At 44.5% G+C, this 18546-nt stretch overlaps 1 protein-coding gene across 1 annotated transcript in view; it reads right to left on the bottom strand.

The window, feature by feature from the left end:
- ADGB (androglobin) overlaps positions 1-17836 on the bottom strand; it is a 224461-nt gene extending 206625 nt beyond the window's left edge. The window contains exon 1 of the mRNA XM_073337563.2: positions 17720-17836. Within this exon, the coding sequence (XP_073193664.2) occupies positions 17720-17796 (77 nt within the window). The 5' untranslated portion in view covers positions 17797-17836. The remainder of the gene's footprint in view (positions 1-17719) is intronic.
- Between the last annotated feature and the right edge of the window lie 710 nt (positions 17837-18546).

Here is an 18546-nt window from a genome sequence, read left to right as displayed (position 1 = left end):
CTCTGTGGAGAAAGAGGTGGTTAGGGACTATTTAGAAAAGCTGGACATGCACAAGTCCATGGGGCCAGATGCATTGCATCCGAGAGTGCTAAAGGAATTGGCGGCTGTGATTGCAGAGCCATTGGCCACTATCTTTGAAAACTCGTGGCGAACGGGGGAAGTCCCGGATGACTGGAAAAAGTAATGTAGTGCCCATCTTTAAAAAAGGAGAGGAGGAGGATCCTGGGAACTACAGGCCAGTCAGCCTCACCTCAGTCCCTGGAAAAATCATGGAGCAGGTCCTCAAGGAATCAATCCTGAAACACTTACACGAGAGGAAAGTGATCAGGAACAGTCAGCACGGATTCACCAAGGGAAGGTCATGCCTGACTAATCTAATCGCCTTCTATGATGAGATTACTGGTTCTGTGGATGAAGGGAAAGCAGTGGATGTATTGTTTCTTGACTTTAGCAAAGCTTTCAACACGGTCTCCCACAGTATTCTTGACAGCAAGTTAAAGAAGTATGGGCTGGATGAATGCACTATAACGTGGGTGGAAAGTTGGCTAGATTGTCGGGCTCAACGGGTAGTGATCAATGGCTCCATGTCTAGTTGGCAGCCGGTATCAAGTGGAGTGCCCCAAGGGTCGATCCTGGGGCCGGTTTTGTTCAATATCTTCATAAATGATCTGGAGGATGGTGTGGATTGCACTCTCAGCAAATGTGCGGATGATATTAAACTAGGAGGAGTGGTAGATACAGTGGCAGGTAGGGATAGGATACAGAGGGACCTAGACAAATTGGAGGATTGGGCCAAAAGAAATCTGATGAGGTTCAACAAGGATAAGTGCAGGGTCCTGTACTTAGGACAGAAGAATCCAATGCACCGCTACAGACTAGGGACCAAATGGCTAGGCAGCATTTCTGCGGAAAAGGACCTAGGGGTGACAGTGGACGAGAAGCTGGATATGAGTCAACAGTGTGCCCTTGTTGCCAAGAAGACCAATGGCATTTTGGGATGTATAAGTAGGGGCATAGCCAGCAGATCGAGGGACGTGATTATTCCCCTATATTCGACATTGGTGAGGCCTCATCTGGAGTACTGTGTCCAGTTTTGGGCCCACACTACAAGAAGGATGTGGAGAAATTGGAGAGAGTCCAGCGAAGGGCAACAAAAATGATTAGGGGTCTGGAACACATGAGTTATGAGGAGAGGCTGAGGGAACTGGGATTGTTTAGTCTGCAGAAGAGAAGAATGAGGGGGGATTTGATAGCTGCTTTCAACTACCTGAAAGGGGGTTCCAAAGAGGATGGATCTAGACTGTTCTCAGTGGTAGCAGATGACAGAACGAGGAGTAATGGTCTCAAGTTGCAGTGGGGGAGGTTTAGGTTGGATTTTAGGAAAAACTTTTTCACTAGCAGGGTGGTGAAACACTGGAATGCGTTACCTAGGGAGGCGGTAGAATCTCCTTCCTTAGAAGTTTTTAAGGTCAGGCTTGACAAAGCCCTGGCTGGGATGATTTAATTGGGAATCGGTCTTGCTTTGAGCAGGGGGTTGGACTAGATGACCTCCTGAGGTCCCTTCCAACCCTGATATTCTATGAATCTATGATTCTATGAACACTGTACAGCGCCAGTATAGACAGTGCACCAGCGCTGGTAGCTATGCCCCTCGTGGACGTGGGTTTTTTAGAGCTCTCCCAGCACTCTGCCAAGACTACACAAGCTATGTTAAAGCACTGCCATGGCAGCGCTTTAACGTTGCCATGGCAGCACTTTAACGTTGCCAGTGTAGACTAGCCCTAAGACTGTAACTCATTTGTGTGTATATGTTTACCTGATTTAACCTTGTAAATAACTCATTTCCTTTTACTTAGTTAATAAATCTTTAGTTAACTATAAGCGCTGTCTTTGGTGTAAGATCTAAACTGCAACTGATCTGGGGTAAGCGACTAGTCTTTTGGGGCTGGGGGGTAACCTGAATATTGTTGTGATTTTTGGTGCAAGGGACCATCGGTCACAAAGACAAGCTTGCCTCGGTAGCAAGATAGATCGGAGTACCCATGGCGACTGTCTGTGACTCTGTGGTTAGAGTGGTAGAGTGCCTGAGGAGTTTACACTTGATTGTGAGTTCTATACTTAGATTTCATCAATGAGTTTGGGGTTTGTGTCCTTACCAGTCTATGCTACTCATGCACTTGAGCCATGCAGACACCTTGACAGAGATAATGTAAAATCAAGGGGAATGGGAAGGAAAGAACCTTAAGTGGTCAACTTCGACAAAGATCAGAGGGGTAGCCGTGTTAGTCTGGATCTGTAAAAGCGGCAGAGTCCCAACTTCGAAAAAGAATGTGTAGTTCACAAACTGGTGGCCCTTTTCAGATGGTCCTGTTGCTCCACCTCTTCTGTACCTCCTTCCCTCACGCATAGCAACATACAGCTCCATTCTTTTAACAAGTGGCAGATCATAATTGGCTAACCAACACCAATTAAGTGTTTGGCAACCTTAACTAAAAGCATCACTATATACTTCTCCAATAATGTCTGCTGTACAGGCAACATCTATAGCCTTATATGGGCTCAGATATGTTGTGTTGAATCAGACTGTAAAAGCTGAGTGAAAGATTTAAAAAAATCCAACCTCTCAGGCAAACCAGCCTGAAAATTTAGGGTGATCAAATTATATTTTATGGCTGCCTGTATGCATTACCTTTATAGAACCTAAAATAGCCTGATCATGTATGGATTATGAATATAAAAGATAGCAGCAGTGTTTGTAGAATTAATTCACAATTTTCAGGGCTTCTTTCTCAAAATAACTTTAAAGTTTATTAATCATTGTTCATTTTTAAACTATTAGTATTTCTATGATAAGTCACATAATTTCAGGTATGTATTAGATAGCAACAAATACCACTTAACAGTAGGAAAACAATGTAAAACAAAATTTTACTGCAGCAACAGACGCTCATTAGAAAAGTGAGATAATCAGAAATAACCTGCCTTGCAATTACTGCAGACTACTAAACTTACAGGATGATATTTTCTCACTCATCTTGTGATCCTCCATATCCTTCTCTGTCATAGGGACAGCAGTGCGACTATGCCATCTGAAAAAAGAAAAGGAGAACTTGTGGCACCTTAGAGACTAACAAATTTATTTGAGCATAAGCTTTCGTGAGCTACAGCTCACTCATGAAAGCGTATGCTCAAATAAATTTGTTAGTCTCTAAGGTGCCACAAGTACTCCTTTTCTTTCTGCGAATACAGACTAACATGGCTGCTACTCTGAAATATGCCATCTGAGTTTTGTAGACTAGAGTTACACATCACTTGCATATTGACTGAAACATGGCCAAAATTGTCTTGCAAACATATTGAACAAAAGGGGTAACAGAATGAAGCTGTGTGAAAGCCCACTTGATAAACAGATGTCCAACACTGGCCTCCAAGATCTGAGAGGAAAGAGCAGATCAACCCTAACCAGGGTTCAACAGAGAGCTCAACAATACCCAGTGGTCAAAGACAGCAGACAGATCTAAAACAATCACCATGGACATTTGACCTCTGTTTGTCACTAGGAGGAAATCATCATAAACAAAATAGTGCTATCTTCATGCCACACAGACTGTATGCCAGATTGAAAAGAGTCAAGAAAGTCTGAGAACTCTATCTGGTAAAATTACTTTGCTACAACATTCAGTAAGTTTACTCAAAAAGAAAAAGTTAATAATACTGTGATAGCTGACAAAATTTTAAATGTTGTGGGCTTAATGACTACTTCTTTGTGAATAGCTGGCATGGCACAGGGAGGCATTAATAAATTCATCCAAAAGCAGACCACTCATAATCCACGCCTAGCCCTGTTGGATTTTACTGGGCATGAGAGGCATAAGTCCAACTTGCAACAAGCAAGTCTTAGCTTCCAGTGAAGAAATGGCATTTGTCTCTTCTTGACATATTTCTGCAAATAAGGACAATCTTTTCTGTAATATCAATAAAAAACTCTGCATCAGAAATAGACTATTTCCACCATCCAGAATGTTTCCACTGGTCAAGATTTCACTGATAGGGTGGAAGAAAAAGTGTTTTTTATTTCTATGACAGACATAGCACAGATTTTCAAAAACCACATATTTGGCAAATCAGAGTTAGTAACCCTAACCTCCTCCCTGTGGGCCTGATCTAAAGTCTATTGAAGTCACTGGAAAGATTCTGACTTCAGTAGGCTGTAGTTCAGAACCTGAATATGTAACCTGTTGCAGATTCTCCTGCACACTAAAATGAATAAAACCTGTGTGCTACAGCAGGGCTGATACACTGAGATGTTGGATTCAAAGCACCCGTTGAAAGGACTAAGAACATTGGAACATTTTGGATATTTAGGGGAGGAATAAAAGGCCCAATTACGTAGTGTGTCAAGTGCTATCAACACCCACTCCAATGGGAGTTAAGGCCAATCAGCATCTCACAGAAGGCACTCATCACCTCAGAAGTGAAGTACTGGTCCCACTGAAATCAATGGTAAAAGTCCCATTGACTTCAGTGGGACCAAGATTTCTCTCCAGGTCTTTCATGATTGAAGCCCCAAGGTGTGCTCAACACAATGACGATCCTGTTGAGAGAGTCCACTAGATCTGGTAATCGGCCTAGAAAGAATGCCATTATTATGATTTACTTATATTGCTTATGAAAAATGGCATTAACTTATACATGATTTCATAGTCCAAAATTCAGTTTTCCATTTTAGTTTTCTAATTCAGTCTTTATCAATTCTGGCAAAGAACAAAGAATTACTCAATCTAAAATAGAATACTGAAAGGAAAATCTGAAAGCATTTGATTTAGTAGCTATTTTGCAACACAGTATTCAACAATAAATATTATATTAATAAAGTATCTATTTTCTAAACAAATAAAAATTCTCCTAAAAAGTACACTGAAGTAGCTATTTTTAAAACTAGTAAGATAATATATTCTGTATTCTGTTAAAACTTTCAAAATCATTATAAAGTCCTGCTTCTAGCATTTCTGTTGCAGAAACCAAATACATTCTGCTGTGATTATACATGCATAACTCATTAACAGTAATCAGCATCACATGTGCAGAGGCAGAAATACAGGCCACGAAAGGAGTAGCAAGAAACTGCACCCTCGTTTTCTCATGAGGAAAACAAGTTTCCTTGTAAAATGTTTGCTTCAAGATAAAAATATCACTTCTTAATAGATTAGAACAAGCTGTCACCTCTTTCTCTTGATTTAAATGCACTATTTCTGGTTCAGCAGAACTTCCTCACAGCTTAGACCAGAAGGCTTAACTGATGGTTTGTTGAACTAGAAGAGATATATGTTGTACTAATCTGATGCTTTTTCAACTTATGCTCTATAAACAGGCTTCATACATCCAAAAGATCTTAATCATATTAAGAAGCTGACAAAAAAGTAATCAGGGATAGGGTAGTGTGCAAAACAATACAAGAATTACTACAACTTCAGGTTGTTTGTCAAATGGATTTTTAGTGTTGCCAGCTTTTGTGGCCATCACTGTACACCAGGGGCGGGCAAACGTTTTGGCCTGAGGGCCACATCGGGTTTCCAAAATTGTATGGAGGGCCGGTTAGAGGAGGCTGTCTCCCCAAACACCCAGGCATGGCCCAGCCCCCATCTCCTATCCGACCCCTCTGCTTCTTGCCCCCTGACAGCTCCTCCGGGACTCCTGCCCCATCCAACCCCCTTGTTCCCTGCCCTCTGACCGCCCTGACCTTATCCAGTGATGAGCCGCCAAAATCTTAACAACGGGTTCCCTCCTCACCCCACAAGGGGGTCGTTGCTCAACCCCGCCCCCCCAGGACTCCTGCCCCATCCAACCCCCCCACGTTCCTTGACGCCCCCCCCCCTCCAGGACCCCTGCCCCATCCACCCCCTCCCCTGACCCCTGGGCCAGACGATCTCGTGGGCCACCGTAGTGGGTGCCTACCCCACCCCTAAGAGCCAGAGGAACCTGCCGGGGGGCGAGGTGGGGAGTTCCAGAGGTGCTTACCTGGGGCAGCTCCCAGGAAGCATCTGGCAGGTCCCTTTGGCTCCTAGGGGCAGGGGAGCATAGATGGGAAGGAGCACGGGGAGCGGCCGCTCCCCCAATGATCACATCAAAAGTGGTGCCCTAGGCGCCAACTCCCTGGGTGCTCCGGGGCTGGAGCACCCATGGGGAAAATTTCGTGGGTGCAGAGCACCCACTGGCAGCTCCCCACCCTGCGCCCGGCCCCAGCTCACCTTACCTCCGCTCCTCCTCCTCCCTTGAATGCACCGCCCAGCCCTGCTTCTTCACCTCTCGGCTTCCCGCGAATCAGCTGTTCAGTGGGAAGCCGGGGAGGGCTGAGAAGCAGGCGGCAGCTTCCCGCTCAGGCCGAGGGTGGCGGAGGTGAACTGGGGCGGGGAGCAATTCCCCTGCGTGCCCCCCCCCCAATTGGGTTACCTGCTGCGGTGCGGGTGGCCCTCCTTGTGCCCCCCACCCCAGCTCACCTCCACCTCCCTGGGCCTGAGCGGGAAGCCACAGCCTGCTTCTCAGCCTGCCCCGGCTTCCCGCGCGAACAGCTGATTCATGGGAAGCCTGGGGTAGGGGGCAGAGAAGCAGAGCGGGGCGGCGCGTTCAGGGGAGGAGGCGGAGGTGGAGCAGAGGTGAGCTGGGGCTGGGACTGGGACCAGGGCCAGGAGGGGAGCTGCCGGTGGGTGCTCTGCACCCACCAAATTTTCCCCTCAGGTGCTCCATGGCTGGAGCACCCATGGAGTCGGCGCCTAAGGCACCACTTTTGTCCGGTTAAATTTAGAAGCCCTTTTAGAACCGGTTGTCCCGCGCAGAACAACCGGTTCTAAAAGGGCTTCTAAATTTAACAACTGGTTCTAGCGAACTGTTGGGAACCGGCTCCAGCTCACCACTGCCCTTATCCACACCCCCTGACCACCACCCTGAACTCCCCTGCCCTCTATCCAACCCCCCCTGCTCCCTGCCCCCCTTACCACGCAGCATAGAGCACTGGTGGCTGGCAGCACTCCAGCTGCGCCGCCCAGAGCACCGGTCAGGCCGCGGCTCTGCAACTGCGGGGGGCAGCAGGGGGCAGCAGGGGAGGGGCCGGGGCTAGCCTCCCAGACCAGGAGCTCAGGGGCCAGGCAGGAGGTCCCTTGAGCCGGATGTGGCCCGCGGGCCGTAGTTTGCCCACCTCTGCTGTATACTGTCAGTAACAAAGAAAGAGAGCTTGATCCTGTTCTATGCTACAATTTGTGCTGTGAATCAAGTAAAAAAAAATCAGTCTGCTAGTGCATGCCAGAGCAGCAGCTAATTTAAGAAGATACAATATGTGCACATAAATCACATCATTTAGGCTTTTATCTCTGACCCCTGAGACAATGGGCCTGATTCTCACTTATATTAAGCCCACTCTACATCATGCTGGCAGAAGAGGCTGAAAGTGTGAACAAATGTCTTTCTAAAAGATATGCTATAGCTCAAACTAAGGTTCTGGCTTGATGCAGAAATTTCTGGGTGAAGTTCTATGGCGTGTGTTATGAAGGAGGTCAGTTTAGATTATCATAGTAATAGGTTTGGGCATTTGACCAGTCCAAAAATAATTGGTCAACTGACCAGTCAAATATTGTCAAATAATGTCAAAAATGGTCATATTTTAAAGCACTAACTTAGCAGAACAGTAATAAAAAAAGAGTAAGACGTTATGGTCTTCAGTAGGCTTAGACTTAGATAATACATATGCCTAGTTACAAAAAAATAAGTAATTTAACTGAGTGATTTTTAACTCAGAAAAATGCAAAACACAATGAAATGAAGTTTTAAAAACTGAAATAATTGTTACTATCCTTTTTAGCAATGTTAGGTTAAAAGTGAACATTCTTCAAGACTGAAGTGTTACGAAAGAAAAAAATGAAATTAAACAGAAATAAAACAAACATGTAGCATCTATAAAGAGAAAAAGTCATTTTTAAATGCACTTAAGCTAGGTAGGCAACAGGCCAACTCCTTCAGGAGCTTAATGGCTGTGCATCTTTTCTCTTTGTGTAGGGGGAGTTCATTTCTGAGTTATTTTCTGTATATTTGTCTAGTCAATTTAGATTATAAACTCTTTGAGGCAGGGACTGCGTCTTTTAACTTGTTTAATGTGCTTTGTAAACTGCCACATACATAGATAGTCTGGTGTACAATAAAGACATACATACATATGTTTGTTCTAGAAGATTCCAACCAATAAAGATGCTCAACTTTGAATTAGTTCACCTTTTTCACAACAGATGGCATTAGCATGTGGTACAGTTAGTGATCAAGACATTAAGTAGACTTGCTAATAGATGGCACCATGATGTAACCAAAAAGGCAGGCTGCTCTCTACATCAGGGCATTCTTGCTGAAATATTTTACTGTTGTTAAATAATAGACAGTCAATTGAGAATTGACCGGTCAATTTACTGGTTTGCCAAGCCTACATATCAGTGCCTTCTGGCCTTAAAGTCTATAAATCTATTAATAAAATGAACATGCATTTTAAGACATCTTTACACTATCAAAGTGGTATTTGGTGGATGTAAATGAGAATCAGATCCTGTGGATCTGCTTCTTATCTCAACAACACTGGATTTACATTGGCTTAATCTTTCCATTATAGCAGTTACACTTAGTTTATACTAGGGTGAGAGCTGAGGCATGTCCTATGCCTTCCATTTCCAATTTTAGATCATAGAATCATAGAATATCAGGGTTGGAAGGGACCCCAGAAGGTCATCTAGTCCAACCCCCTGCTCGAAGCAGGACCAATTCCCAGTTAAATCATCCCAGCCAGGGCTTTGTCAAGCCTGACCTTAAAAACCTCTAAGGAAGGAGATTCTACCGCCTCCCTAGGTAACGCATTCCAGTGTTTCACCACCCTCTTAGTGAAAAAGTTTTTCCTAATATCCAATCTAAACCTCCCCCACTGCAACTTGAGACCATTACTCCTCGTTCTGTCATCTGCTACCATTGAGAACAGTCTAGAGCCATCCTCTTTGGAACCCTCTTTCAGGTAGTTGAAAGCAGCTATCAAATCCCCCCTCATTCTTCTCTTCTGCAGGCTAAACAATCCCAGCTCCCTCAGCCTCTCCTCATAAGTCATGTGTTCCAGACCCCTAATCATTTTTGTTGCCCTTCGCTGGACTCTCTCCAATTTATCCACAATCTCAATATAATTAATGTAAATATTTTCTCTCACTCTTTATACATTTTCTCAGCAAAAATCTGTAACTAATTACATATTTGCTATTCTCTATCCTACCTAAAGTGGTCTCATCTGATAATGCTTGATGTGAGATATCAAAGGAAAAATGCTATTCTGGCTAAACTACAGCGATAATTCTGTTCACTTGAATTATTTTTCTTAATTGTGTGATAGCAGCTCTTGTGAATTAGTGATTTTATTATGTAAGTTAAATATTTTCAGTTTCCAAAGAAAAGGCGTCGTTTTCTTCAGAGGACCAAGGAGTAACCAAGAAGCATATTGTAAGGCTACCTCTTCAGAGACACTGACTTGAAATGCTGCCTTAGTGGATTTCACCTGAGGTAAATCTGCAGATGATAGCCCACCCCTAAAGAACTTGTACATGGGAAATCACGGTAATATCTCTTTCCCTTACTGAGGCAACTAAGACTGCTCTAGAAAATAAAAAGTTATTGTCACAGGTTGGATGTTGAAAAATTATATTTGATATACTAATTATATGTATCAAAAAACATGGAATTACTGAACATATAATTGGGTGATAATAGCCAACATGGATTTGTCAACAAATCATGCCAAACCAATTTCTTTTTTGACAGGGTTACTGGCCTAGTGAATGGGGGAAAGCTGTAGACAGGATATATTTTGATTTTATTTAAGCTTGTGACACAGTTTCACGTGATATTCTCATAAGCAAACTAGGGAAACGTGATCTAGATGAAATTACTATAAAGAGGGTGCCCAACTGGTTCAAAGATCATATTAAAAGAATAGCTATCAATTGTTCTCTGTCATATTAGGAGGACATACCTAGTGCGGTCCTGCAGGAGTCCAGTACTATTCAATATTTTTATTAATGACTCAGATAATGGAGTGGAGAATATACTTATAATGTTTGTGGATGACCAAGCTGGGAACGGTTGCCAGCAATTTGGAGGACAAGATTAAAATTCCAAATGACCTTGCTGAATTGGAGAAGTGGTACAAGATGAAATTCAACAAAGACAAGTGCAAAGTACTACACTGAAGAACAACTGGCTGGGTGGTCGTACACGTGAAAATGAGTTGGGGATTACAGTGAATCACAAATGAGAGTCAACAATGTAATACAGTTCCAAAAAAGAATAATATTCTTGGATGTACTAACAGAAATGTTGTATGTAAGACATGAGATGTAACTGTCCTGCTCTACTTGGCACTGGTGAGGCCTCAGCTGAAGTTTTGTGTCCACATCTGGGTGCCACACTTTAAGGAAAATGTGGACAAATTGTAGAGAACCCAAAGGAGAGTTACAAAAATGATAAAAGGTTTAGAAAACCTGACCTTATGAGGAAAGGTTAAATCTGGCTGTTTAGTCTTGAGAAAAGATGACAGAGGGGGGATCTGATACCATTCTTCAAATATATTAAGGGCTGTTACAAAGAGGATGGTGATCAATTGTTCTCCTTGTCCAATGAAGGCTGGACAAGAAGTAATGGGCTTAATCTGCAGCAAGGGAGTGTGCCGCTGCACTCCATAATGTTTTATGGAAATATGCTTATGAGTGTGAACATAATGTAACTGTATAAACTTTATACAGAGTAAAACAGATTTATTTGGGGTTTGGATCCCATTGGGAATTGGGTATCCGGGTTCTGGAGACGGGTGACCTGCTGAGCAGTTTTTGGTTAAAGTCTGCAGTTCTGGGGGCGTGGACGAGACATGGGTCTGTGTTGCAGCAGGCTAGCGTGTCTCGCTCAACAAGGCAGGGTTCTGGAGTCCCAGGCTGGCAGGAAAAATGGGCTCAGAGGTAATCTCAGCACATCAGGTGACAGTCCCAAGGGGTTCTCTGTGACCGAACCCGTCACAGGGAGCTTTAGGTTACATACCAGGAAAATCTTTCTAACTATAAGGATAGTTAAGCTCTGGAATAGTCTTCCAAGGGAGGTTGTGGAAGCCCTGTAATTTGGGATTTTTAAGAACAGGTTAGACAAATATCTGACAGCAACGGTTTATGTATACTTGGTCCTGCGGCAGCGTAGGGTGCTGGTCTAGATGACCTCTCGAGGTCCCTTCCACCCCTACATTTCTATGATTCTGTGATGTGAGAACTGTAAGTCTATGGCTAAAATAAAATCTATTGATCATCTAACATAACATTAAGTACGGGAACTCAGAGAAACAAAGGACAGGAGAGTGACACAGGTGGCAAAGGATCCCTCATTCTTTGCAAACTCTCACCTCAGACCTGATAAACTCACTGCACAAAACACATCCTATAGGATATTTTATCCGCAGAGTAACACATAAGGTATCTACAGAAAGCTTGTAACTTGTCAAGATTCATAATCACTGCAAGATGCATGTATGGGTAATATTTAAGGAATAAGGTATTTATATTGAAAGTATGATTTATGGATTTACAGTAGAAATTAGCTGCCAGGAAGTAATGTGTCTCAGGGATGACCCATTCTAGCAAGAAGGAGCTGTCATCCTTCCCTAGTCAGCTGGTGAGGTAATGCAAGGTTCTATTTCTACTCTTTCCACATCCCAGAACAGTCAACGAAAAACCATCAAAGACAATTACAAATTATCAAAACCATTTGGAGGTAAAAGGGAATATTATAACAGGCAAGAGATCACCCTGGCTATGAATAAGGCAAAAAGACTGTTTCAATATAACAGAATGTCTGGATCCTGGTTCTTGTGAAACCAGCCAGTGCTGCAACAGACTCAACCTTCGAGGGGTGGGGGGAGGGGGGGAAGCCTACTTTATTACATAAGACAGGCAACGGTATTGGTAAGTGTAAACCCAGATTCAAGTTTTAAAAATTTTGTTTTTTTCTGTAACCGCTTGTTTCCACCATTTTCTCTCACTTCTAGTTAAATCTTTACTCTTTTCTTAAAGAAATCTACTTTTATTTTATAAATGCTCACAAGTGCTATGTGGTTTACAGGAATGGTCATGTCACAGGGTGCTTCTTCAACTCCCCAGCGAGCAGCAGTTTTGCCTGGCCTATTTTTGTGATCTCTCAGTCAAACACACACACATTATGTTTCTTTTCCACTATGTACATCTTTAATCCTCTATTTCCAAACAGCACAGGACATAGCACAGATATACAGCAGGAGGAACCTTTCACATAGCTTCTCTCTTCCATCCAGCTCACCCTCTAAGCTCTCCCCTGCTTTCCGTTCCTCCCAATTATATATCCTCCAAGTTACTGAGCCATTTGTCTCACTAGCACAGCAATTACCACCCAGTGTCAGTAATCCCCACCAGTAACAGGTTGATTGGTTCCAATTAAGCCCCAAGTCTTCTCTGTGCTACAGCAACCTCAGTGACCAGGGTGCTACAACTAGCACTCTGTCATGGGTGCTTTAAGGTAAAACTAGTCAATTGGGATTCCCTGCACTCAAAAGTGCAGTGTATCTAGAATTTCTGTGAGCAGACAGTATCAGGGGCTCGATGTCACAGGAGAATGATTCAAAGGTACTTGGCTATTGGGGTGCATCTATTACTACTAATCTGCAAGGCAAAGTTAGGGCTGGCATCGCCCACAGCAGAGTACTTGAGTAGCTAAAAGGCTGGAGCACCCAGGTGGTGTTAGGGAGCTGATACCCTACTACCATAAGAAGGACTCCTTCTCGCTGGAAGCAGGAGTTAATAAGGTGACTCCCAGTCCTGAGTACCCCAAGAATCATCACACGGAGATAGGTTAAAGATACCAATTTAAGATGGGACGAAGAGTTATCTAAATATGAGTTGGCCAGCTCCAACAGATAAAAAAACATTGTGTGGTAAATGCCAGTAATTGCATATGCAATAGAATCAAAGAAGAATTTCAAGAGCACCTTCCAATAGTGCACAAATTGATGTGACTAACATCTAATACACACAGTTTGTTCTTTTTCTCATCCTCTCTCCAGGGGCAAAATTGGGCATGCAGTGTAATTTGGGGGTGGGGGGGCAGGATTAAATGTACACACGATGTGTTTATATTAGAGAAGGCAAGGTCAAAGTGTGTCTTGCCCTTAGAGTGGACAGTGGTAAGGTGCATAATTATCCTTCTTTCCTCCATTATGCCCAAGGAGTGGATTTGTAAACCGCACTGTAGCATTCTGTATCACTGGAAGCGATCATCAGCTCTTAGGAAACTCCATGTCCAGGTATACTGAATCGCTGTAGTCCCGACAGAAGATGCTGATATGTATAACTGAGGCCAGATCATCATCCACCAGGATGGGAGAGAGTCTCTTAACCAACTGTAGATCATATAAAGCATTACTTGTGGATGCTACTATATATGAGAGCTTAGCATTAGTGAAGAATGCAGGAGTACTCCTTGTGAGTGTGTGTCTTCAAACAAATGAGATTGCAACATGGATGCAAACTCTTCAAAGTGCTTTCCTCTGACTACCAGCATCACTTCTGTCTTGCTTGGGTTCAGCTTCAACCAACTGTTCTTCATCCATGAGTTGATTTCATCCAAGCAATGGGCCATCTTAGTGCTAGTGGTATGACTATATGTGATATAGAATAAGTAGAGCTTTGTCTCATCTGCATATTGCTGGCACTTGAGTCTATGTTGTCTCACTATTTCAGCTAGTGTCTGCATGTAAATGTTGAACAGGACCAGAGAGAGAATGGTTCTTGTGGGACTCCAAATGTGAGAGTTCTAGTGGTGGAGGTACTGTGACCTCCACCACTAGATCCATTACTGCCAACTGGTCGGGGCGTGGGGGGGCACAGCACATGAGATGCATAAGGTTTTATAAGGATTCCCTGGGTTGGATATACATAATAGTTCACCGAAGGTGCCATGAGACCCAGCAGTAGCCCACAGGCTGACATAATCACTGGAAAATTTATGTATGAATAATATTTATGTAATTATGTACCTATACTGAACGTTATGTTCTTAAGGTCTTGGAGTTAAGGCAGGTCACCAGGAGGTGACATACCTTAGAAATATTCCCTTCAGACAGGAGGGAACAGATGTGAAATAAGAGATTGTGAAATCTACAAGATGAAACAGAGCAGGGAGTGTCCTGCTTATGAATAAAGATAAAAGATTGTTCTGGTATATGTTGGAGAGTAAGGAAACACACTGAATCCTTCACCTGGAACAAGCTGACAGCATATTTGTCTCATGAAAGGAGAATTACAGCCAGGCCTGGCCGTAAAGCACTGAAAGGATTTTGCGTGAGCAATATTCTGCAAGAACATAACTGCCATAATGGTCCATCTTGCCCAGTATCATGTCTCTGACAGTAGCCAGTACCAGAGCTTCAGGGACAAAGTACAGAACAAGGCAATTTGGAGTGATCTGCCCTCTCTTCCATTCCCTGCTTCTGGTAGTCAGAGGTTTAAAGTTGCCCCAAGTATGCCCCTGACCATATTAGCTCATAGCCATTAAAGGACATATCTTCAGTATGCAGCACCCTTTGGTTTCAAGTAGTAATAACAACCCAAATACATGTTTCCGCCTTCAGCACCCCCACTATAAAAATTGTTCCAGCACCACTGTGCAAGTGTCCAGTGGGACAGGTGCTGGACACTCCATGGAGACCCACACAGGGTACAGAGACAATGAGGCCTGCGAGGCCTAGAGGGCAGTGCTTGTGTTGCCTGGGCCTGGTGGAACTGGGGAGCTGAACCATAGCAGGCACAGACAAGATTTCCTCACACTAAGTACAGGTGGCAGCTATGTGACTCACAGCCTGTGTACCCCCAGGAAGTGTCACAGGTAGTTTTCCATTACTACATATTGGGTGCATCCCTCTAGGAAGGTCTTCAGCCCATTTTTCAGTGCTCTCTCATATCAGAGTCAGCCATCATCCATACACAGCAAGAGTTTATCCATCAGTTCCTCTAAAGCTGTTTTTGTCCCATTCCCTAGTCTGAATCCTGATAGCGCCAGGACTAAAGACTAGGCATTCTATACTTAGATAATCAAAAAACAATCTACTGGAATTTATTTATCTTTGCAGAAATAAACACTTTCACACAGCAAGATTATTCCCTATAGTATGTGTGCTGCTGCTTTAGTCCGGCCTCGTCTAGTTTTAAGTGTCTCAAGAGATGAGGCTTAGTGTTTCTATTCAGTGCATAAATATTTCGAATGTTGTTTATACTTAACTACCGAAGTGCCTTATAACATGCAGCAAACATCTAGTCATTATGCATTGTCTTCCCCTTGTGTAAAAATAATACACATAAGTTTTCAATGCCAGATGGCTCTTGAAACTGATCTCCTTTATAACATCCCCCACTATGGATGGCATCCACAGTCAAATTCTTAAATCAGTCCACAGCATTGGGGTCCTTTTAGGTCCAAAAACTATGGCAGCAAACCCCATTTCTGTTTGCAACTGGCCACAAGACTGTGTTCTGTACTATTAGAAAAAGAACTGGCCATAACAATCCACACATTTGGAACATATTGACACTCATATCTAGGAATCAAGCCACAAATCTTAAAAAATCTCCAATTGAAGCAGCCTGTCAATGTAGCAACACAGGGCACCATGAACATAACATTCCAGTGCTCTGCCTTCTGGTTCGAATACCCATTCAAAGTAAATGTCTTGATATTCAAAGCTCCCCATGGGGCTGATCATAGCTAATGGAGAGATCCTGCTGTCTTCCTCTGTAATCATGACCTCCCTTAACAGCTACAACCCACTGGAACAATTAAACTGTCAACCAGTGTAGGATGCTCCTAATGGAAGAAGCAGAACTTTCATAGGAGCTGGACCTAAACTATGGAACTCAATCCTGCAAGAGAAAAGAACGGGCTTTGGAATAAACCACTTTCTGAACTAAATTCAATATTCATTTAGTCAGTTAACACAAAAGCAAACAAAGATCCCTACAAACAAATCAACCCATTTCTCTGAAGGGGCCCATGGTGGCGGCGGGTCTCTTACTCTTTGGCGGGGGCGCTGATGATGGGGGGAAAAAAAGAGAGGTTTTTATTTATATTTTTAAATATTTGAGAGGTACCCAGATACTATGGTGATGGGAGCCATATGTATCTAGGTAGAAGTTTCCAGATGACATCATTATCGTTAGGACAAAATATTTGAACCAGGCTGTTTTGAAAAACAGATATTTTGTTTGAAAAAAATATATATTTCAATTTGTTTCTGTTTTGGACAGTCTACAATAGAAACTTTAAATGAAAAATATTCCTTGCTAGTTGTGCAAAATTTGTTTTCACTGGGTTTTGGTTTTCAATTTTTTTACCACCAATTTTAGTTGGTCAGCTTAGTGCCAGAGTGACGTATTTTCATTTTCAAAATGTGTCGACTTTGAAAACTAACAGAAATTCCAAGGAAAACTCAGAAAAAATGACAAAAAAAACCCGAATAAATGCAGAAAATAAACTGAACAAAAACGTTGTTTACATTTCTGAGCTTTCTTTTTTCAAACCAGTTCTAACAGCTACAAAGAGAACACCATTCTCAAATGATGCCCTAGTGCCAAGTACCCTGCAGCCACAAAGGTCCACAGGAACAGCCAAAGGCCACGCGGAGAGGGGAGGAGCGTGTGAGAGAGAAGGAACCTTCTGATTCCTGAGTCCCACACGGACACCAGCTCCCCGTATTGCCGCGGTCACGGGGCGAGGGAAGTGCAGAGAAGCTAGAACTAGGCTGGTGACACTCAGGCATTAGGACAGGGAGCCTCGTGCAACTTTGAGCCAAGCGCAATACAAACCCCACTCCTGGAAACTTGGACGATTTCTGTACAAAGTAATTAAGCCTCGGAGGGAAGGGGATGGGGGGTGAAGCAGCAAATGGAGTGGAGAGGAGAGAGAGTGTGGTGGGGGGATGAGAAAACCTGGATTTGTGCTGGAAATGGCCCAACTTGATTATCATGCACATTGTAAGGAGAGTGATCACTTTAGATAAGCTATTACCAGTAGGAGAGTGGGGTGGGGGGAGGTATTTTTTCATGCTTTGTGTGTATAAAAAGATCTTCTACACTTTCCACAGTATGCATCCGATGAAGTGAGCTGTAGCTCACGAAAGCTTATGCTCAAATAAACTGGTTAGTCTCTAAGGTGCCACAAGTCCTCCTTTTCTTTTTGCGAATACAGACTAACAGGGCTGCGACTCTGAAACCAGAGAGAGAGAGAGAGAGAGAGAGATCTCCCGGGTAGGGGGGAGGCACGTCCACTGGCTCGGTGCAGACACTGTTTGTGCCTTCGGCGGGTGGGGGGAGACAAAACAAGTTCCCCAACCAGAGCCAGCTGGAGCTGGTCCATTTCCTAATGTTGCCAAGCGAGTGACCCACCCCCACCGCAAGGACCCGGCTAGGGCACCCCGCGCCACTGGGTGCTGGGGGACGGGCTGCTGCGCCCCTGGCTCTAGGGAGGAGGCTGGCTCGGGGGGGGGGGGGGGCGCTGGCTGGGGCATCCCCGAAGGGCAGGGGGTGCCCGCCGGCGAGGGCTGCATGCGGGCGGCCTCTGGGCGAGGAGGCGGCGGCGGCGGCGGGTCTCTTACTCTTTGGCGGGGGCGCTGATGTGCGCAGAGTTGTTGCGAGTGAGCAGCTCCTTCTTCTTGCTTTGCTTGGAGGCCATGATGGCGCCGCCGCCCCCAGCCCGCTGCTGCCGCCCGGCAGCGCTTCAGCCGCGGGGGGCCGCGTCCGCTCCGCGTTGCTAAGAGACGCGGAGCCGCGACGCAGCGGAGCGAGAGCGGGGCTGGGCGCCCGGGCACGCCGGGGGGGGGGGGCGGTGTGAGGGGAAGTAGAAGAGACAGAGAGTAAATCACTAGTGGAGGGGGGTAAAATCGGGGGGACACTGAGGGGTAAAATCCAGGGGGCGGGAGGAGGGGACTGAGGGCCTTCGTGGGGGTGGGGGGTTCATGAAGGAGCCACAGCGGGGTTTCCTCTTCGTCTTGGAGGAAAGGTGTGTGATTGTCACAAAGGCAAGGAGTAAGGAGAGAGGGAGGGCAGGCAGGGGAGAGACACCATGTAGTTTGTTAGGTGGGAACATCGCTGCTCAGCTTGAAACATAATTAGGGAGGAGGAGATGTAAGCCAAAAGAGGGGCACAGGGAGGTAGGGTGAAAGCAAGAGTAATTTAAGATCTAGGAGTAATCTAAGATGGGGGCTCAACTAGACATCTCAGGGCCCGGCAGCTGCAAAGGTGGCATAAAGCTCCCTCACCCTGCACTCAGCACAGCTGGGCAAGACCAAAACTCTGCCTCATGTGTTTAGGCATAAGCCATCATTCTGTGCTGTTGGGAACAATAATGATCTCCCATCACTCTCTGAGAGGATTCAGAGTAGCAGCCGTGTTAGTCTGTATCCGCAAAAAGAACAGGAGGACT

Source organism: Lepidochelys kempii, chromosome 3 (genome assembly GCF_965140285.1).
Source record: "Lepidochelys kempii isolate rLepKem1 chromosome 3, rLepKem1.hap1, whole genome shotgun sequence".
Lineage (NCBI taxonomy): Eukaryota > Metazoa > Chordata > Testudines > Cheloniidae > Lepidochelys > Lepidochelys kempii.
Note: the sequence above shows the minus strand (reverse complement) of the source record. Positions and strands in the feature narration are given on the sequence as shown.